The sequence below is a fragment of the Vanessa tameamea genome, chromosome 5, assembly GCF_037043105.1.
Source record: "Vanessa tameamea isolate UH-Manoa-2023 chromosome 5, ilVanTame1 primary haplotype, whole genome shotgun sequence".
Taxonomy (NCBI): Eukaryota; Metazoa; Arthropoda; class Insecta; order Lepidoptera; family Nymphalidae; genus Vanessa; species Vanessa tameamea.
The window spans coordinates 5,840,043-5,861,803 of NC_087313.1; the positions used below are offsets into that span (position 1 = coordinate 5,840,043).

Here is a 21,761-nt window from a genome sequence, read left to right on the forward strand (position 1 = left end):
TAAATATTTGATACCCAGATTAAAACAAAAAAATAAATAATGTCCGGTCATTCTAACGTCAAGATGACCGGCCATTGAAAAGGCCAAAAGGCACAAAGTCATTCTGATGAACGCTAATTTTGTTTGTCAATGAGACAATTTAATGTGGCGTTTGACTCCAAGCCAAGAAAACTAACGATAGTTTGTAATTGCGAGTGGATGTGATCTGTTGTGCAAGTCATGCTAGGTTAATTTACTTGACGTTTGAAATAAAATTATCGATACCAGTAGCTTCTTTATTGGTTTATCAGGATCAAGGTCTTTACAAAATTATTGAAAAAATTACAAAGATACATTTAGCTTAATAAGATTGAGTTCTCTCCGTACCTATGTAAATCTAAACAGTTATGGAAATCCAAATTGAATGTTTAAACCTTTGCGTATTTACCGTCAACAGGCAAATTAATTTTATAAAATAAGGGTATAGATAGTTTAAACTAGGAACAGAAATTACATTTCACTTTACAAATTCCTCAATTTCTATCAAAACGTTCTTAACGCTTTATAACATACGTCTAAAATCAACTATGGGTAGTCCGTTTAGAACTGCCTACCCTCATTTCTACACTCTGATGTTTATCTTCTACTTACATACACATGTTCAATCTTAAGAAAATAACTTTTTATTTTTACCTACTGAAGTATGGAAAAGATTAATCTTAAATAAGTTCATAACTTTATGACAAAACTAGGTATTTAAAATTACGTCGTCATGCTGTAATAAATCGTCAAATTCGCTTTTTTCGTGAGCGGGACAGGTAACGTAGTCGAAGAGCATACGAACCAAACAACCCAGGAAAACTAAACACAGAGTAGAGAATATACACTTAAGTACTTTCGTGATGAGACACTGATAGGACAGAATCTCAAATATCAACGACACGCGATCAATAAGGTCTAAAGATTCAATTTCATTTATCGCGCCTTTCCTCCTGAATTCCTTGCGATGGAAAAATAAAACGTAACGAGAGTACGGAAACTCAGACTTGGTGAGTAACTTACGCCTAAAATAAGCACAAATACATAAACTTAACATGTAATAGTAACTAAAACGAATAAACTTGAGTATCTTGTTCTGATAAATGCACGAGTCGGGGATGTCGATGTCACCACTGAAGAAGCTCCGATGGGGGGAGTACACTGAGGGGACACTACTGAGGGGACAGGGTGGGGGAAACTCGTCTTCCACTTCAGAATCAAACGAGCTCTCCGCATCCCAAAATACACTTACATCTCGAGGAGAGTGGGTTGGAAGAAGGGGTGCCTCGGGAATCGAGAGGAAGCCGGGCTTGGGGATAAGTCTGGTAGGGGAAGAGGTTGAGGGTGAGGGGCTCGCAGCGCTGCGGGAGTTGGCTACCAGCTGCGATTTGTTCGTTGAAGTGCCCCATAGTTATTTTTTCTTCTGGGCCTTCTCGGCGGCCTTGGTGATTTTGCCTGTAGTAACCTCCTTGAAGGTTACACTCTGAAACAAAATAAATATATTTTATTGGATAGACATACGAAAGTTCTTATTGGTAATATGTCTAGTACTTATTAGCGTTACAAGTCCATATTCCATGCTAGTCTAAGGTTAGATAAGAGCATTAGAGCTAATCATTCACAAAGGTCATTGAGTAAGTAATAACGTCAAGACAAATGCAGTCTAGTAATAATATCAAATATTAAATGCGTGCTAGTGTTACAAAATGACCGCTGGAAGACATTATATGAAGACTACACTGATCCTATTATGACGTCCTCGCGATCGAATTCGATTATTTAAATGCGTGTGCGCAAATTCCTAAATCTTCTTCGCCCAACTAAAAATCTCATAACAGATAAGGCATTGAACGCGACAACTAAAAGGTTCAGAGGACAACGTTAGGTCAGTATGAGTTAGGCACTCTATAGCTGCGTATAATAACTTAATTAATAGTATTTTGTACTACGTAGGTTGATAAGCAACTCGATGGAAAGTGTTCACTGTTCATCTAAAGGTTATACGCATTAGCATTATTTAGACATTCCTTGGTTGTGCTTGTGTGTGTGTGTGTGTGTGTGTGTGTGTGTGTGTGTGTGTGTGTGTGTGTGTGCGCGCGCACGTTACCTTGATGACACCGACGGCGACGGTCTGGCGCATGTCGCGCACGGCGAAGCGGCCGAGCGGAGGGAACTCCTGGAACGACTCGACGCAGAGCGCTTTGGTCGGGACCAACGTCACGATGGCCGCATCTCCGGACTTGATCGACTTCGGTTCCACTTCAGTAGTCTTGCCTAAAAGTGAGCTCACGTGATCATTATGGGCCGAACCTATTGTTTATTATACACATACCCTAGGCTAATTTCGGACAACGTTGAATGTCGATTTCGTTTATTAATATCAAGAATGTTATCTCAATTTAATGCATCAAATCGCTTTCGTTATCATTCGCCAAACCGAAGATTGAAGATGCAATGTCGAAAGCTATCTCAATCGCAGTAGGTATCAAAGGAAAGATTTTCACCCTAAGTTTCTACTTAACTTGCATAATGATATTGGATTTTCGTCGAAAAATTATCACTTTAGTAAAAAACTGGAAAAAACTCGATCTTCGTTTGGCGAATTAACGAGAAACAAACATTTGTATACTGAAATGTTATTATATGAATGTAAACTCATCGAATACGAGTACCGGTACGACGGTCGCACTTCTCCTTGATCTCGGCGAACTTGCACGCGATGTGCGCCGTGTGGCAGTCCAGCACGGGCGTGTACCCGTTGCTGATCTGCCCCGGGTGGTTCAGCACTATCACCTGCATACGCCCTTATCATGTACTCGATTCTCCGACAACTCAATATGTAAACTACGCTTAAGAATTCATTATGAAAAGCTGTAGGATTTTTAATCTTTGATTTTTAATTATGACGGTATTTTGTTTTTATAAACGGCGGTTACGGATATACAGCATTTTGTATCTCGCCAGTGCTTATTTATAGCCTATAAAATTTCAATTTAGTATATGTAGATAATATTTACTCAGTTGAAATATAATGTACCTATTGAGTAAGCTCAAGCTCTGACACACACCTGGTTTAGTGCCAACACAAGAGATTTTTTTTGTGATAAAATTAATCAACATTGTTGCATAAATTTACGAGTAATAAACTGAATAGCCGGTTCTCGAGTATCACAGTGGGCCAAAGTGAACTGTAAAGAATACGTGCAATGCAACGTGTATTGAGTTGTCTTGACTATACGAGCTGACTTCACTGCGTACGAGCAGGGTCAGTAGAACTTGGACATGACCTATGCTATTCTCTCTCCAATCACAGAGAGAATTGTATGGAAGCTATTGTTCACTACTTTATCTTAACTAATTATATCCACTTTAATTTTACTTCCAATATTCCGATAACAGCGCCGTCAATGTCCAAAACGCAATTTTTCAGAAATCCTTAATAAATATGTTGTTTTGGTCTCATATGGCTTTAGTCTTCTTGTGGTTAATAAGGGCTATGGATAACTTGTCAAACAAAAATTTAGGCAACCAAAAAATTGCAGTTTGGAAAAATATTACCATTAAGAAGCCCTAGCTCGAGTTACGCCCTAAAGGGCAAGCCTATAAAAATAGGATAAATGAAGGGATTTTAGAGCCCATATAAGGTTTACGTACCCTACGTTAAATAAGGATAAAGACTCGGTCATTTACCATTTAAAACCTTACGTTGGTCTAAACACGTTTTTAAATAATTAAATTAATATTTCACCCTCATTCATTCTTAAAGTTGCGTTAGATAAAGAACCACACAATTATTAAATTCCAAACATTATATTTAGAGTTAATTACAGATTACGTAACAAAAAATATAAATTTCATTATTATTCGCCGATTGACAAATATACTTATATAAAGGTAAATGAGGGTAAGTGTGCTTCTCAACTTAAAAAGTTTAAGAATAATAATAACATTACGATAGTTTTAGCAGAAACAGAGTTAATTTCACACATACAAATGCCGCAAGAAACTGGTATTTATAATGATTGCGATGCAATTGTAACTCTTATACAATCTATAACATACTGTGATAAAACTGTAACAAGGCCGCCGAATGCTGAAATTATAATTTTTTACGTACTTAGTTTAAACGTAATACGTTTATTATTCCCAATCACGTTAATGCGCAAAATACTATTGCTATGAGTACTAATTCAATTTTACTTGGTGGTAGCAAGTCTCTGTGCAAGCCCGTCTGGGTCGGTGCTACCCACTCGTCAGACATTCTACCACCAAACAACAATATTCAGTATTGTTGTGTTCGGTTTGAAGGATGTGTGAGCCAGCGTAACTACACGCAAGTACATGGGATATCCCAAGGCTGGTGGCACATTCGTGACGTATAAGGAACGGTTAATATTTCTAAAAGCGTCATTTCTAAGGCGGTTGGGAACGCTTACCATTAGGTGGCCCAAACGCGCAGCCCTTATGCTTAATAAAAAAATAAAGTCCAACATGGCACAAGTGTGCCTAAAGAATATTGTTTTTTATTTGTTTACGTTTCGTATTATTTATCTTTACGTATAACAGGTGTTTCGGCGGCAAGTTAATTCGTTACGTAAGACCAATCATTGACCAAGACGTTGGTATCTAATATGTTTATATCGAAACGAGTTTGCACTGTGATTATGAATTTCATACAAACTTGAAACCTGTCTACTGTAATTAATTATCGCTAGTCGTGTTGTAACGCGTCATTACACGATTTTTATTGAACAAAAAATATTAATAAGTTAATCACAATAATGTTTAATGTCGTGCGATTAGTTTTTACTACAACAGTTAGCTAATACGGGTAGTGGTTAAAATGTCGAAGATGGACTGAGTTTCGAGCAAGCGCTACTGAGTTAATCAAATATTTATGTATTTTCTGTACAATTCATCTCATATTTTGAGATTATTTTATTCCGAGAAGAATGTTGGGTACAGCTCCAAATACTTGGACCTTTAAAGTCAATATAATACATTTATTAACTATTAAAGACTATTCATTTTACTTTAACATTTTTAAAATTTAAGTGATTATTTTATAATAACACTAACCTGTGCAGTGAAGTCGGAGGCTCCCTTAGGCGGGCAGTTCTTGGAGTCTCCGGCCACGTAGCCGCGGCGCAACTCCTTCACCGATACGTTCTGTCGTGGACATATTTATTTATTTCATATATATTATATGTTGAAATATTAAACGATGGTGATTTATAACGAATGAATTCACGTAACCACCAAGATAGTCAGTTCTACTAAATTATAATTGTGCTATTAAGCTATTCGTGTTCTATTTATTGTCAATGAAATAAGTCCATTAATATAATTATTAGTTCCCTTTCAAAAAATATTACATACATCCATACGACTGTGCCAATGTGAACACCGTGTATATACAATAGTCGTGACGCATTACCTTGACATTGAAGCCCACGTTGTCTCCGGGCATGGCCTCCTGGAGGGCCTCGTGGTGCATCTCCACGGACTTCACCTCGGTGGTGATGGCGGCCGGCGCGAATACGACCACCATGCCTAATCAATACAATTTTCAATTATTTTTATGGCATTCAATAGACCTATGTAGATATATCTCATCTCTCAAATACTCGCCACTCACCTGGCTTTAGTATGCCTGTCTCGACTCGGCCGACGGGCACGGTTCCGATGCCGCCAATCTTGTATACGTCCTGTAGAGGCAGCCGGAGAGGCTTCTCGGTGGGTCGAGAGGGAGGCTGGATCGCGTCCAGAGCCTGAACCATATCATTCGATTGGTTTAACACCCATAAGAAAGCGTAAGCCATTTAATAATCACTATACAAATTCAGTGATATATTTATTTTATTGTTAATATATTACTTAAGCTGCTTAAAATCTACAAAGCATCATTAGGCCAACTTTTGTGCCGGTCCAAAAATAAAATATTTACAAAAACTAATAAAAAAATATCGATTTAATGATGTATATCTGTCTCATGCCTGACCTCGATGAGGCATTTGCCCTCGACCTTGCCGTCCTTGCGGTCGATGGTCCACCCCTTGAACCAGGGCATCTTGTCGGACGGCTCCAGCATGTTGTCGCCGTGCCAGCCCGAGATGGGCACGAAAGCCACCGTCGCCGGGTTGTAGCCTTTTAACCGAATACTTATTCACTCCCAGAACAGGTTCTTATTATGTCACTTATTCATTATTTATCAAATATTTGAAATCAATCCTTAGCCCAATGTTTATAAGATAATAAATGATCAAAATAACTATGTAGGCAATAAATAAATATATTAAATTTACACAATTCGTATTAATTTGTCCATGACATGATATAAAACTATAGTTTTAAAAAGTATCACCCAAGTAGGTTTATTAATAAATCAGTTAAATTACAATAATTACAAAATACTAAATAGTATAAGAAAACTTACCAATCTTCTTGATATAAGAAGAAACTTCCTTCTTGATTTCTTCATAGCGTGCCTCGTGGTACGGAGGTTCGGTGGAATCCATCTTGTTGACCCCTACGATCAGCTGCTTCACGCCGAGCGTGAAAGCAAGCAGAGCATGCTCACGCGTCTGTCCATTCTTGCTGATACCAGCTTCAAACTCTCCAGTACCGGCCGCCACGATCAGAACGGCGCAATCAGCCTGGGTCGAAACAAAATAAATATACATAAAAACAACATTTGTATATTTCTATAGTGTTTACGTCGTAGCACCACGTACTTGGGAAGTTCCAGTAATCATGTTCTTGATGAAATCTCTGTGACCGGGTGCGTCAATGATGGTGACATAATACTTAGCGGTCTCGAACTTCCACAGGGCGATGTCGATAGTAATACCTCGCTCGCGTTCTGCTTTCAACTTGTCCAAAACCTGCAGGTATGTAACGATCGTAAATAGTTCGCGATTAAAAAGAGATCCTGCATTATTCTTAAAAAAAATCTTACCCAAGCATACTTGAATGAACCTTTGCCCATTTCCTGTGCCTCCTTCTCGAACTTCTCGATGGTCCGCTTGTCGATACCACCGCACTTGTAGATCAAGTGTCCGGTGGTGGTCGACTTTCCAGAATCGACGTGGCCGATTACGACGATGTTAATGTGCGTCTTTTCTTTACCCATTTTGGTTTTGATTGCGCGATTTCAACAATTAAGATCTGATAAATAAACAAAATACGCATTAAGAATACTGTTAAGCAGCATTTTAAAACTTTTGAATAGGGTTGTATATGTATAAAAAATTAAGAATAATTAAGTTATCAAATGATATAGTGGGGTGACTAATAAGGTACCAGTCATTGATAATGTTTATAGATTTTCGGCAATAATAAACGCAAAATACTTTTTCATTTAATTTCATCCATAATCTGACTTATATTGTAGGCTTTAGTTACATTGTCTATAGGAGTTTTTGTTATATAAAATTTTTGAAAGTCATCTTTGCGCATTGGTCTAATGCGGCATTATCACAACTTACGCACGATACAGCAGGTTGTATGTTCCTGCTTCTAAAGTAAATATTATACAACACTTCGGCTGTTCGACGACATTGCGTATGTCTACTTGTGCGTCTAGTGCGTAGGTGTTTATGTAACTTATGGGATACATCATTTTTACATTTTAATGCAATTAACAAATATAAGTACAATTTAAAAACTGTAAGTATATTTAATACGATAGGTATTCTTACATAGTTGATGTTGGTTTGTTGGAATAACTTACAAAAGAACGTAAGTAAGACTATGGTTTTATAATAAACGTAAGTCAAAGGGTAAATATTGCAGAATAAAATACTACTTAGGCATATTTCCCAATTGTTCGAATAAGCTCGATGAATTTGTTAAGAATAAATATTTTAATAGCCACGGAAGCGGAACAGGAAATTAAAAATCAATACGACCTTTACGCCTATTTTCTTTCAATAAAATAAAAAATACCTTGAAAGTTTTGAGCATATTTTAATATATTTATATTTTCCTGCATAGTAATACAGAAAACAACTTTCGATTAAATTGTAAATTTAAATTTATCTATCAACGTCATTAATCAGTGCCGAGGTCTGATAATTATGATATACCTAACAAAGACAAATTCATTTCTCGGAATATTCTCTTTTTTTTAAATTACCTTCCTCATAAATCCAGTCCTTTACAAGGTCGGTTAATTGCATGTAATCACTTATAAAATAATCACAGTGTTGAAATGAAACAACGAATGCACTGCCCAAGTTTGGAATGCACTAAGTGGGAGGCTTCGATTCAACTGGCAGCAAATCTCCGGGACGAGCTGCTCCGGGCGTGCGCAGGACGTCCGGGACATCGATACAGCCAGCCTTTCACCCAAATATAGAACACTTCGCGACTGACTCTCACAATATACCTACAAATATCTTCAGTAATAACTACCGATCGATTTTGAACCACCAATGTAGGTATATCATTTATGGACATTCAAGAAATTCAACGTCGAACCATATAAATTTTAGCCTTACTCGCTTAAGATTTAAAATATTCAATGAAAATACCTTAAAACTATTTTTTTACGTAAGCGCTAATAATTATGATTATTAAACTTTTTAAACGATAGAGATACTGCGCATCGGACTAAGAAATCAAATAGATTATTATCACGGGAGTGCATACACTCTAATTTTAGCCGACTAAACTATATGCATTTAAACAGATGTATTTGCAAATGACATGCTCCGACTTGCAAAATTAGAAGTTGTATGTCGCCTATTGGAATACGTGGCATGTGTTCAGGAGACATCATCAGTTCGCACATGGTCTTGCCGGCAAAATTACGGCCTCCATCTTGTGCGGAAATCGAATCAGCGAATATTTTGTCTGTCAAATTTTTACTTGACTTATTTTTTTTCTATCATATCTATTGCGATATTCAATAAAAACAATGACAATGGTGAAACAAAATAAACGAGCGCACTGTCATAAGTTTAAATTTAGAAAATATATAATCCTATTATGAAATATTTATAATAACGCAAAGCGCAAAGGCCAAATAGGCGTTTTAAAAAAAGATGCGCAAAAAATATATTGATTTCGTTGTTTTATATTATTGGGATATGGTATGTTTATAAAATAGATGTAAATCATGAATCACAACTTAAACAGTTTTCACTCAGTCATTTAAGTACAAATAAATTGAGTAGGTAAAACATCAAATTGCGTAATTAATATGGGCTACCGGTAAAGTTATGGATATAAAATTTGCGAGAAATATATATTTTCAAATTAAACCACACCGATACATTGATTATTCATAACTCCATTTAACTCACCAGTATTAATTCCTACCGCGAGAACAATTAATAACAAAGAAAAACTTGAAGAGACTCACCTTTCGCAGCTGCAGTGACGAATTTTCCTAGCGATTTTCAAGCATGCGCTATGGCAGTTCACCCGGGAATTGCAATCAATAAAATCAAATGTGTTCCTTATTTTTCTTACTTAAGAATACGGTTTATTTTTCTTATAAATCTACTTTTAAAATATTATTCGAGATTTTATTTGTTACTAACTAAAATTAAGTAAGATGTTAAAAACCTATTTCTGCAAATAAGCGCTTATAGAAAAACGGATGTTCATATTTTCTTCTCTAGTCGCAGACTATAAATTGTTGTGGCCAGGGCAATTTCGATATAAATTACGAGTGTAATAAAATTTAATCAAAATTAGCTCAACAATAATTTTAAAATGTATTACTTAATTGATATCGAGTGTTTTGGGACTTTAAAATTTCGTGAATATATGAAATTCAAATATCTATTTTTTTGTTCGTCCTTCAAATATATTAAAATAAACTTTTTAATACAAAAAATATAATAATGTATGATAAATATCTACCCACTAATAATTATTCTTAAAGTTCTTACTAAATGCACTTATACTAGTTCTATAATTTCTGTAATATGAAATAAATTTTAAGTTCATTGATATATTTTAGGTCAAATAAAAAATAAACTATATGTTTTGAAAGTATTTATTATTTGTATAATAATCAAATTCATAAAACATACTTATTGCTAAATGAAAATCGTACCACATACCTATATATTACGATCAATTCTTGACTGAATTTATTAATAAATTAAATGAAAAAAAAAAACAATTATTATAATCGTAGACCAATTATATAACAAATACTTATAAGATATTAAAAAGTTTAAAAATAATTAAAAAAATATTTTTGCTATTGGAATTCCAATACATTTTACTCTGAATAAAATTATTATCATATTTTATTATTCTAAATATATAATTATAATCTTTAAAAAAATGAATCAAATTTGAATCGCTGTGTATTTTTTGATTGATTGAAATAATCAATTATATTTATCGTAAAAATAATTGAAAAACCGTCATAATATTTATAGAACGTGCACCGCATTTGGTCGGCGTTATGTAGACTACAATTATAATGACTACGTCCAAACATATTTCATTATTAATAGTAAGTACAATAAAAGTTATGATTTCTCATACAATAATCTCCTAACAATTGCCATACCTTTATTGTTTTCATATTGTTCAAGACCGACTATTGGCTGGCGTTTTAATTTTTTTGTTTTTCGGTCATAAAACATTAAAACTGTGACGCGATGTAGGATGTCATTTTCCTTCTATGCTTACAAAGAGCATTTATTGTATAACTACAGTTATGAGTTCAACATATTTTTACAAGATTTTATTAACCTGTTAGTATATTAGTGTCAAATATAAATTGATCTGATATTTTGCTTATACTTTTGGTGTAGATGACAATAAATAAAAGCTTATTTCGAAAATGTTTTATATGCATGCTTAATATTTGAAAATCTTAATAAAAAATATTTTAACTAACAAAACAATAAAATAAAATTATTTATAAACAAATGCGATGGAATGTTATAAATGTTTTAAATTTAATACTGTAGTGAATTAACATCAATACACGTATATACAATTTTAAATTCAATGTATTGAATTTCATGCTTAAAAAAAAATCAAAATCGCATTTATCTATAAAAAGTTTAACCTATTACTTGTTGAAAAATAATTAAATTTGCATATTATAATTTATATTAATATTTTAACAATAGATGAGGGTATAAAAGTTTTAAGTAAATGAAGACCCCTTTTTACTAACTTATTAAGTATTTTTTAAATGGATCAATATGAATACATGCTGAACTGTTGGTTTATTAACAACGTTTCATTGAAATGTCACAAAGGACTGATATCAAAATGTTATCATTATATAGTTTTAATCACAGACATTTCTTAAAACTTGAATTTACAGAAAAATATTTTATTTTCCTCCTGGCCATGGCAGGTAGCTGCCCCATCCTTTACCCGGATTCGGATCATGACCTGAAACAAAGAAATTATTTTATATATGTATATATATACTTATTGTAATGTGTTAATTTGTAACCGCTGTGAACTACTCTGAAAATTTATAACAATAAATTAACTAAAGTCGGGTACCATCTGAAACCTTAAAAACGCACAAATTCAGGTCGAGACTTTAATAATTATACTAATTTTAATAAAAAAGAACCCTTTTTTAATACGAAAGAGCCATTTTTTTATTCTCCGAATAAAATAAAATTAATCTGGCTAAAACTGTTTGCAATCTCGCGAGATAGATAATAATATAACGGTATTTATGATTGTAGCGTGATGTACATATAAAGCATGAAAAATTATCATACTTTAACAAAGTCCTAATATCCTAATTTAAATAAAGCTACAATAACAGACTTTTCCATATAGAAATTTCAACTTTTAAATGATATTTGATCTCTGTCGATCTTTGTTACCAAGAAGAATGATTTCAAACAAAAGTCACCGATATTCAAACCGCTATTTTATCAAGAATTCATAATGGATACCATAAATTGTTTAAAACCTCGACCAATTTTCACATCCAATATGTCATGTCAATTAGAAAGAAAAGTTGTTTATTTTTCTTTACTTCTCCTGCTATTGTAACCGCCTATATGTTAACTTGTTTTTAAATTAAGTATCGCGGTATTCTAAATGCTCTAGTTTAGAAATCAAAATTTTCGAGTCGTTAACGCTTAAATAAATTAATTAACGAAAATAATTATAATTAACTAGCTGTTACCCGCGGCTTTGCTCGCGTTGAATATGAATATATTTACAAATTAACTTAAAATATTACGTTTATGTAAGACCTCTTTGTATACCACATTGGTGTGTATTTCAGGCTTTAGGGTAGAATATCCAGAAACCCTTAAATGCGTATCTACTCATTTTTAATCGGTAGCCCAAAATTAATTAACATGAACTTCCAAAATGACGGACTTCCAGACTAACCTTATATTGAATTATATAAATAATAATTAAAATAAGAAATGTCCACCCCTATTAAACCCCTTAGGGGTATCTGAACCAGTACCAGGAGAGAATATCTAGAAACACTCAAATACGTATCTACTCATTTTTAATCAGTATTCCAAAAATAAATGTTACTATCTTTAAAAATGACGGACTTCTATACAAACTTTCAACCCCTATTTCACCCCCGTAGGGATGGAATATGCAGAAACACTTAAATAAGTATCTACTCCTTTTTAATCAGTATCCCAAATATAAAGTTTCATGTTTGTAACTTAAAAATTACGGACTTCCATACAAACGTGCAACCCCTATTTCACCCCTTTAGGGGTAGAATTTCCAAAATTTTATTTAGTTAGTTTATAAGTGTACACCCTAAAATATAAGTTTTATGCTTCTAGTTCTAAAAATGACAATACTTACAACAACTTACAACCTTTCATCCCCATTTTCAACCCTTTACAGTACTTTTTTCCAAATAAAAAGTAGGCTCTAGACTATTTGTGTACCAAATTTCATATAAATCGGTCGAGTAGTTTTGGCGTGAAAGCGAGACAGACAGACAGTTACTTTCGCATTTATAATATTAGTATGGATTTAAAAAAAAATGCGGAAACAATTGCTTAAAAAATAATTTTAAGATTTGGTAAGAGGCGAGCATTAAAGAGCCGAGATGGCCCAGTGGATAGAACGCATGCATCTTAACTGATGATTTCGGGTTCAAACCCAGGCAGGCACAACTGAATTTTCATGTGCTTAATTTGTGTTTATAATTCATCTAGTGTTCGGCGGTGAAGGAAAACATCGTGAGGAAACCTGCATGTGTCTAATTTCAACGAAATTCTGCCACATGTGTATTCCACCAACTCGCATTGGAGCAGCGTGGTGGAATATGCTTTAAACTTTATTCTCAAAAGGGGAGGACGCCTTTGCCCAGCAGTGGGAAATTTACAGGCTGCTAATGTGAATGTAATGTGAGCATTACCTAGCTATGCTGTGAAACTTGACGGTCTGTGTCTGTTATTATTCCATTCACAGTGAATTAATTATTTAAGAATTAATTTCCATTAACAACTATATTTTTAATAGCTTAAACATTCCTGGTTAAGCTATTAAAAATATAATACAATATTCTACTAGATACGAATCTCTATTTCTTGTAGGGGGGTAAATAGGTACTTCATTCTTATTGATTAGGTAGTCATAGGAAGTTCTATAGTACCGGTTAGCCAATATTACGAAGAAGTATTTACAAAAGAATACAAAAATGTTTTAAATATAAGTCTTAGCGTAAGCAAACTGCATATACGACAAGACGGCGTCAAAACATTTCGTATGTCGTCAACCTGTACGTCTGTATGTTTTAGATATAACGTATAAAGTTGATGATATATTGTCTGTATTCTATAGAATATAAAATAGAACGCTTTTGTTTTGCAGTGGGGGACTAACAGGGGGGGCGGAAGGGGGCTCACCCCGGGCCTCCAGTCTTGGGGCCCCCAAAATGCATCCGCTTTCCCCTGATCAAATCTTAAACTAGACTTTAAAAATGTGATTAGTACCTACATAATTTCACCCACAAATATGCTAATGTCCGATGGTATAATAACCGGACACAATAAGTAATAATTTTCTCCGAAAATTGTTGAGGTTTTTAGATTTAGGAGTAATCGCCCTATATTTTTTATTGCTTTACAGGGTATAGGAGGTCGGCAATCTTACATAGATATAACCTATATAGGCCACATCAGAGGTACCAAATTCAGCCCTAAAGAGCAGTCAGTTTCTAGACTTATTTTATTTGCAATGTTTATTATAACACAATATGGTGAAATTAAGTATTTTCTGCAGATGTGATAAAACGAGGAAGACATAAGTCAAATTTGCGAGTGCTAAAATTATACGATGAACTTGAATAGATTAAAAAGTAAGGAAAGTAAAGTATAAGTCACCCCAAGAACATAAATTACTTACGAAAAGAACAATAAGATATTATAAATAATTATATTTAAAAAAAGTGTAAAATAGCTTCACCTTTAGCGATTGCTTGTACTTTATGCGTCTCGTCTGAAGACAGAGTTAGAATCTTTTGCAGAACTGGAACTAATCGACTGCGTTCATCTCCCGGTGGCAGCGTCAGAAACTATTAAAAAGCAAAGTATTTAAAACGATTAGTAACCTGAAATGAAACGGAAACGGCAGTTTCGGACAAAATCAATCAAAATACTCTCACTCAAAAACCATGATACCATACAACAATAGATTGTCAAAGATTTTCATTCTATAGAAATATAAAAATCAAACTTTAATCAATTTCGGTTTTTTAATTTTGAAATACAAAAATGTTCATAAGGAGCCGCACCTTGAGCGTCACGTTCTTCACGTACTCGGTGTTGTGCGCGTTGCCGGCGGACGCGCGCACGCGGCGCAGCTCGCCCTTCAGCAGCTCGCTGAGCTGGCCCAGGCGCGCGCACTCGCGCTCCGACTCCGACAGCAGCACCGTCACGTGCTTCACTCTGGTGGCGAAACGCATTTCGATTATATTTATACGCAGCCATAACACTGAACGCTTCTAGTGACACGTTCAAAATAATGGCCGAATACATTCTCGACAGACTAGTCAACTGCGCAGGTACTATTGTAGTGCATAAATATCCGTGCAAACACGGGTGCTCTCCATTGCCGCTCTGTCATAACGCCTCGGCAGGCAAGTTCAGGCACAGGACCGACGTCTTTACGTGGTTTCTGAGCCACAGGAGTGTAAAACTGCGTAAATCAGAAAATCACCACATCCGGAAATACATTACTAAAATATTCGCCATACCTTTGCTGTTGCGCTTGAACCTTCCTCCTTAGCTCTGTTATTTCTTGTTCAGAAGTGAGAGAGAGAGATGAGGTATCGAGGGAGTCATTGTCAGGCACGCCTTCTTCTAGAAGTCTCTCTAAAGGCACGGGTGACCTTCTGTTTCCACTTGTAAGGAATGACTTCGACAACGGAGGAGATGGCGCAGCTTCAGAGCCCTAAAATTAAGAAAAATAAAATTGGATAAAACCTTACATTTATCATACAATTTATTTTATACAAATTGCTTTGCTCGTACTGATCACCCGCGTTAAATGTTACTTGGAGTTAATGCAACCTTGTAGGTATTATTGTTTTTTATATTAAATTACTAATTATATTAAATTGACAAAAAAAAAACCATTTTATCATATAAATATGCTTACAAAATTTTCCTTAGTCTCTTAATAAAAAAGAAAACTTTAAGTGTCAAATTGGGATAGATTCTACCTTCTCATGACTTATGTAAAATTTAAATTACTTTCCTCAACCTTACTTCTAGTTCAACTATTGACTGTCTTATTTTATTTCAATATATATATCATTGTTTAAGCAATAATTGTTACAGTTAATTTGAATATTTACCTCTCCTTCCTCTCTAGGTATGAGAGATACGTTGATGTCAAGTTCACTGTCACTTCCCTCCTCTTTGGGGATCACGGGGATTAAGTATTTAGCACGATTATTTTCTTCATCAGCTTTCCCGGCCTTCATGACATCTTGTAAATGCGTAAGCTGTTTCTTTAAAGTATCGGTCTCCCTTTGCAATTTTGCTTCAAGCTCACTAATTTGTGACTTGTAACATTGTGTTAATGTAGAAATCTAAACAAAACAGTTAAGAAAATGACTTATGTGTTAAAGCTTGAATATTTAAATACTGCTTTCACCTTCAGGTAAACAGTACTCAAAGTTTTTGTTACAGGTATTAAGAAGTCAATGAAATGATTACCATTAGAAAACATTTATCTGTTTTTATAAAATTACGGGAGTAATCGGATCTACCTTGCAAATATATAAAATTAGCTACTAATTACCTGAATCTTGTGCTGCGACCTCTCCGCATCTAGTTGGTGCGAGAGGCGCGCGAGGTCGGCCTGCAGGCGCGCCGTGCGCTGCTGCGCGCGCGCCGTCTCCGCACTCGCGTCCGCCAGCCGCTTGCGGCCGCTCTCCGCCTCCGTCGTCACTTCCGACAGTTGTTCCCTGTGAACGTAAAGAATATTCAATAACAAAGAACGTGCGCAATAAAACTTTCTAAGGCATTTAGTGAAAACTTACTCCATTGACGTGAGCCTCTGAGTTAGCGTTTCGACTTGAATTTTCAGAGCAGCGGCATCTTCTTTTAACTGCTCCTCTTGACTTTTGTCGACTGTTTGATTTTGCCGTAAAACTGCTTGAGCCCTCACCTGATGTAGCATAAAGTTTCGATTGATAAGAATAGATAATAACTAACAACTCAAAGTCATAAATACAAGTCATACCTTATAACTAGTATATTCCGTTTTCAAATCTGCTAGTTCTATGTTTGTTATCCTTAACTTTTCATTAAATTCTGCACATTTTAATTCTAATTTTTTCACTTTATTATTCATCTCTGCCTTTTCGTCGCCAAAGTTCATAATTATTTTTTCTTTTTCGCTTAATAAGGATGTCATTTCTAAGTCTGCTTCCTCATTTTTTCTTTTTTCATCCTCTAGATCTTGCATTAGTTTTGTTATGATATCTTTCTTTTGGTTCACTACATTATCTTTTTCTTTACTGTCTTCAATTGCTTGCTGTAACTCTTCTTTCAGAAGCCTACTTTGCGTTTCTTCTGATTTTATCTGTTCTTCTAATAATTTTATCTGAGTTTTCATTGCTGTTATTGTTCCTTCCTGCATATCAATCGTCGATTCCATCTGAAATTATGAATATATGTTTATTATTTCTAAAAAAAAAACGATATGAACGATGTGACGATTACTTAAATATCTTTCGTTACTTGTATTATTTTTTTCTTATTTTCCTCCATTTTAGTAGTAAGTTCTTTCATCGATCTTTCATAGTCTTCCATCTCGAGACTTAGGACATTCTTCTTCTTCACATCCTTTATAGCTTTTTCTAGCTGACCTTTTGTAATTTTGTGAGCCTCAGTTTCAGAAGATAATTGTTGACTCTTCATCAATAATTCAGCTTAACCATACAAAAAAAAAATTATGTTAATTATATTTTAGATGTAACTAAACTAAAGTGTTTAAGATTTTCATCATTATAATTTTAAAGTAAATAAACAAAGATTTCAAACGATTGATAAAAAACAACGATTTAATAGTATACCTTCTAATTCCTTCAATTTCACAATTATTTTGCCAGATGCCTCTAAATCTGCAGTTAAATTCTTCACTTTAGCTTCCAAGTCAATATTATTAGATTTTTGCGACTCATCTTCGCTAATTTTAGGACCATCAACTATATCTTCGTCCTTCTGACATTGTTCACTATCTAAATTATTATCAGATATCAACTTTTTCAATTTCGTTTTCTCCTGTTCAGATGATTGTAGTTGTGATGTTGTTTCATTCAGTTTCTTTTTAAGTTTTAAAGCAAACATTCTCAACTTCGTGTACCTATAATGAATATGACAATTTATGCCATTTATTTTTTAAATAAAATTAAAAAACAAATAAACTATAACTTACTTATCTTCGAATGAGTCATCTAATTCTCTCATACGCGTATGATCTTCTGCTCTTGAAATAGTTGATGTAGACATATCTTCATTTGGTAGTTCGACAGCTAGTATAAAGTGACATTAATAGTAAGCTTTATGGAATATTTAACAAATTTTAACATGATAAATTATGATGACATGAATTTGACACGAACATGAAATATAAGAATCCTGAATATCATTTTTGGTGTATTTTTTGGAGGCAATGGCATGGTCACCACCACACATAGATATTGGTGCTTTACGAAATATTAACTATTACTTATATCGCCAATGCAACAGCAATCTTGGGAAGTAAGATGTTATGTCCCTTGTGCCTGTAATTACACTGGCTCTCTTATCCTTCAAACCGGAACACAACAATACTGAGTTTGGCAGTAGAATATTTGATGAACACCAAATGTGATGTGATTACTATACAAAGATTATATAAATTAATAGGTTTAATGACAATTGTATATTAATGATGATAATTTTAATTTCTTTAAAATTTGTAACTGGTGAAAATATAAAGATAATGAGTAACTTACAACTGGAAGCTTGTTGCTTTAATTTCTCTAAATCTTCTTTTAATGCTAAAATAATAGCATCTTTTTCCGCTACAGATTTTAATGCATTATCTTTCATTTCACTTATTATTGTCTCTGTAGCCTCATTATTCTTGGAACTATTTTCTTTTGCATTTTTCAAATCACCCTCCAATTTTTCATTTTTTTTCAGTAAACTGTCTCTTTCTTCCTTAATAATATCTTTATCTTTCTCTAAAGTTTCTATGAGCCTCTCCATTTCTGATACAGCTTTTTGAAGTTTTGATATAGCTTCTCCTCTCTCTTTGAGAACTTGATTTATTTCTTTCATTTCATGGAGCAATTCTGCATTTTCTGTTTTATAACCAACTAATTTAGACTTTGCATCTTCATATTCTGCTACAAGATTATCAAACTCTTTTACTTTACTACGTGTTTCTTTAACTTCGAGCAAAAGTGAAGCATTTTCTTGTTTGTATGCAGAAAGTTTTGTCTCTAACTTAACAATATCTGCTTGTAATGATACATTTAAGTCTGATAAATTTTCTGCATCATCTTTTGGTTGTTCCAGAGAGAGTTTTAATGTTTCAACTTCTTCTTGCAGTAGCCCATTTAAATCAAGTAAATTATCATATTCTTTCTTTAAATTGTCATACTTATCCTTTGAAGCAATTGTTTCATTTTTGAGCTGATTTACGATAGGATCTTTTTCTAGTTTATATGTGTCATTAATTTTTTTAATTTCAGTTGTCTGACTTTCTGTAAGTCTTTTTAAATCCTGAATTTCGTTTTTCATTTTAGTGATTTGATCCTTTAAAATTTTTTTTTGGTGTCCCAAATCTATAACAGTATCTTTTGCATTTTGTTTTTCTTTAACTAAAATGTCTTTTTCGGATTCTAAAGCTTTCAATTGTAGAGCAGTTTTTTGCTGAGCTTCTTCAAAAATTTTATTCATTTCTAATAGTTCATTTAATTTTGAATTTTCTTTCGTTAATTTTTCAATATTAAGTTCGAGTTGTTTTGATTCATTAGTAACAGAGTTTATTTGTAAATGTAAGTTGTTCAGTTCTTCTTTAAGTAAGTTATTTTCATTCATTTGTTGATTTAATTTTTCACCCACATCTTTAGACTTTAAGTCATCAATCATAACTTTCAATTCAACATTAGAATTATTTGATTGTGATAATTGTTGTTCAATATCTAATAACTTCATTTGTAATGTATTTATTTCAACTTTTAATTGATTTGTTTGGTCAGTCAGAATACTGTGAGATGCAGATACATCCTCTAATTCTCTTTCTTTATGTTGAAGTTTATCTTTCAAAATAACATTTTCATTATTCAATTCAGTCATTTGATTTTCAAGCACTTTAGAGGCTTTAATGATTTCATTTTGCCACTTGGGTATATTTTCTGAATATTCTTTTACAGTTTTTGTTAAAATAAATCTGGAATTCTTTAATTGATTGATACAATTAGCACATTTAAGAATTTTATCTTTATAACTCCTTAATTTAATGTTTGCTTTTTCTTTTTTAGTTTTTTCAGCTTCATATAAATTTGTTAATTCACCTATTTTGGTTTCTAGGTCTTGAATCTCTTTCTCATTTGTTACATGAGTAGGTTCTTTTAATTTTTTTTCCAATTGTTGAATTTTGTGATTCAGTTCTTCAATTTTTGTTTGATAAGTATCATCTGAAACATTTTAATTGACTCTAGTCACAAAAAAATAAATAAATAATATTTGCATGATATTTTTATATATCATTTTGAAATACTTGCCTAAAGATATATATTATATCCTGAGATATAAATAATATTCTAAATTTGTATACATGTTTATATATTATAAACTATAAGTGATCAATTTATATTTTGGAATTCATCTTTATATGAGAATATAAATTATTCATTCTAATTAAAATATTTTCCCTCAAGTTTCAAACTTCTGAAACTATTAGTTATTATAGATCAGTCATTTTACTAAACTAAAGCATAATTCTAGTACTACACTTTTTAGCAGATTCTCTAACCAGTAATATATGGCTAAATATATTTTTGGAAAATGCATTAGCAATATATCTTAAATTAATTTACCTTGTTGAACTTTATCCTCTAAAATTTGTAGTTGATCCCTTTGCTGAAGGCCAATTTGATTGAATTCTTCAGTTCTTGCTTCTAATTCTGTGAGCTGGGTAATAAGTTGTTCATTTTCATCCAAGAGTCTTTTATTTTGCCTTTTAAGTGAAATTACCTCACTATCGAGATCTGATAGTTTTTGTGAAGCAACAGCAAGGTTTTGTTCTTTAAAAATCAAATCATCTTTCTGTTTGTTTAATTCCTCCTCATATTGATCACATTTGGTGGTCAGACCTCTTAATTTACTCTGTGCTGCATCAATATCAGTAATAAATGTCAATTTTTGTTCCGTCAAGGAATCAACAAGTTCTTGTAATGTTTGTAGATTATCTTCTTTAGTTTTTCTCTCTTTTTCACTATTTTCAAGCTGAGTTTTATATTGAACAATTTCATTTTGTAATTCTAGAAACAAAAATATTGTTTAAGCTCTATATTAAAGGTTGCTTTTATAGCACAACATTCACATTTATTTACCTGCTTTAGCATGTTTTGCTTTTTGCGCTATGACAAGTAGGCCCTTACATTTTGCTATTAGTTCGTCTCTGCTGAGATCATCAAATGGACTTTTCTTGGCACCACTACTTTGGTTCTGTGAGCGAAAATAATAAATATTATATATTGGGAATTTGACGTATTCATTTTATTACAATATCAATATATTCCTTCACTTACCTTCACTTCAGAATTATCCATAATAAATAAAAAAATATTTATTGCATTTTGAACACTTAACGTAAAACAGTTAACTTCTCTTTGAACTTAAAGGATATATAATATTATTTTTAACAGTATATAGACATTATTTTGATGATTAAATTGCAAATTCTGTAAAATGCGTAATCATGTCAAAATCAAATGATTAAATCTGTCAATGAGTAATATTTTCACAGACTATTGAATTTAATTGAAATCTTAATAAGAATAAATTAATTTATATTTACATAAATATTCCCATTTCCCAGAATATTGCTGCTAATGCTATCATAAATGTTGCAAACCCTATCAATGGTTTTCAAAACAATATTATTAAATACATTTTTATTAATATACTAAAATTAAAGTTATTTTATTTATAATGTTATATCTAAAATAGGTATTTATATTGGTAGGGTCTAAAATATGTGGTATTATCTATTTAATGAGCAAGTACTTATAC

General features: G+C 33.1%; 2 protein-coding genes across 4 annotated transcripts; both read right to left on the reverse strand.

The window, feature by feature from the left end:
* Positions 1-1,063: 1,063 nt before the first annotated feature.
* Positions 1,064-9,540, reverse strand: LOC113392651 (elongation factor 1-alpha 2). 3 transcript variants are annotated; one of them, XM_026629181.2, is made up of 11 exons: positions 9,386-9,540; positions 6,977-7,185; positions 6,753-6,902; positions 6,455-6,674; positions 6,020-6,165; positions 5,657-5,789; positions 5,456-5,571; positions 5,098-5,187; positions 2,691-2,811; positions 2,126-2,292; positions 1,064-1,501 (listed from the first exon to the last, which is right to left on the reverse strand). In XM_026629181.2, exons 2-11 carry the CDS (start codon positions 7,148-7,150, stop codon positions 1,430-1,432), a joined length of 1,389 nt encoding a protein of 462 aa, XP_026484966.1. In that variant the 5' UTR covers positions 7,151-7,185; positions 9,386-9,540; the 3' UTR covers positions 1,064-1,429. The 3 variants fall into 3 exon arrangements, with proteins under 3 accessions (XP_026484966.1, XP_026484969.1, XP_026484968.1); XM_026629184.2 differs by having other exon boundaries at positions 9,327-9,396; XM_026629183.2 differs by lacking the exon at positions 9,386-9,540 and adding an exon at positions 8,156-8,386.
* A 1,592-nt stretch (positions 9,541-11,132) lies between these two features.
* Positions 11,133-21,443, reverse strand: LOC113392621 (GRIP and coiled-coil domain-containing protein 2). The gene is made up of 15 exons (XM_026629128.2): positions 21,278-21,443; positions 21,080-21,194; positions 20,564-21,007; positions 18,470-20,161; positions 17,908-18,004; positions 17,546-17,835; positions 17,211-17,401; positions 16,711-17,127; positions 16,508-16,635; positions 16,267-16,432; positions 15,818-16,054; positions 15,215-15,411; positions 14,753-14,906; positions 14,425-14,533; positions 11,133-11,397 (listed from the first exon to the last, which is right to left on the reverse strand). Exons 1-15 carry the CDS (start codon positions 21,296-21,298, stop codon positions 11,336-11,338), a joined length of 4,320 nt encoding a protein of 1,439 aa, XP_026484913.2. The 5' UTR covers positions 21,299-21,443; the 3' UTR covers positions 11,133-11,335.
* Positions 21,444-21,761: the final 318 nt, after the last annotated feature.

Bases quoted from the DNA above. Each gene is read 5' to 3' on its own strand.
- LOC113392621 (XM_026629128.2), bottom strand. From the start codon at position 21,298: ATGGATAATTCTGAAGTGAAG. The intron at 17,402-17,545 runs GTATACTATTAA...TGTATGGTTAAG, and splicing joins GAAATTGAAGGAATTAGAAG to CTGAATTATTGATGAAGAGT. The intron at 17,128-17,210 runs GTAACGAAAGAT...TCATAATTTCAG, and splicing joins ATAAGAAAAAAATAATACAA to ATGGAATCGACGATTGATAT.
- LOC113392651 (XM_026629181.2), bottom strand. From the start codon at position 7,150: ATGGGTAAAGAAAAGACGCACATTAACATCGTCGTAATCGGCCACGTC. The intron at 2,293-2,690 runs GTACTCGTATTC...GCTCACTTTTAG, and splicing joins GAAGTGCGACCGTCGTACCG to GCAAGACTACTGAAGTGGAA. The intron at 1,502-2,125 runs GTAACGTGCGCG...ATTTTGTTTCAG, and splicing joins TCGCCGTCGGTGTCATCAAG to AGTGTAACCTTCAAGGAGGT.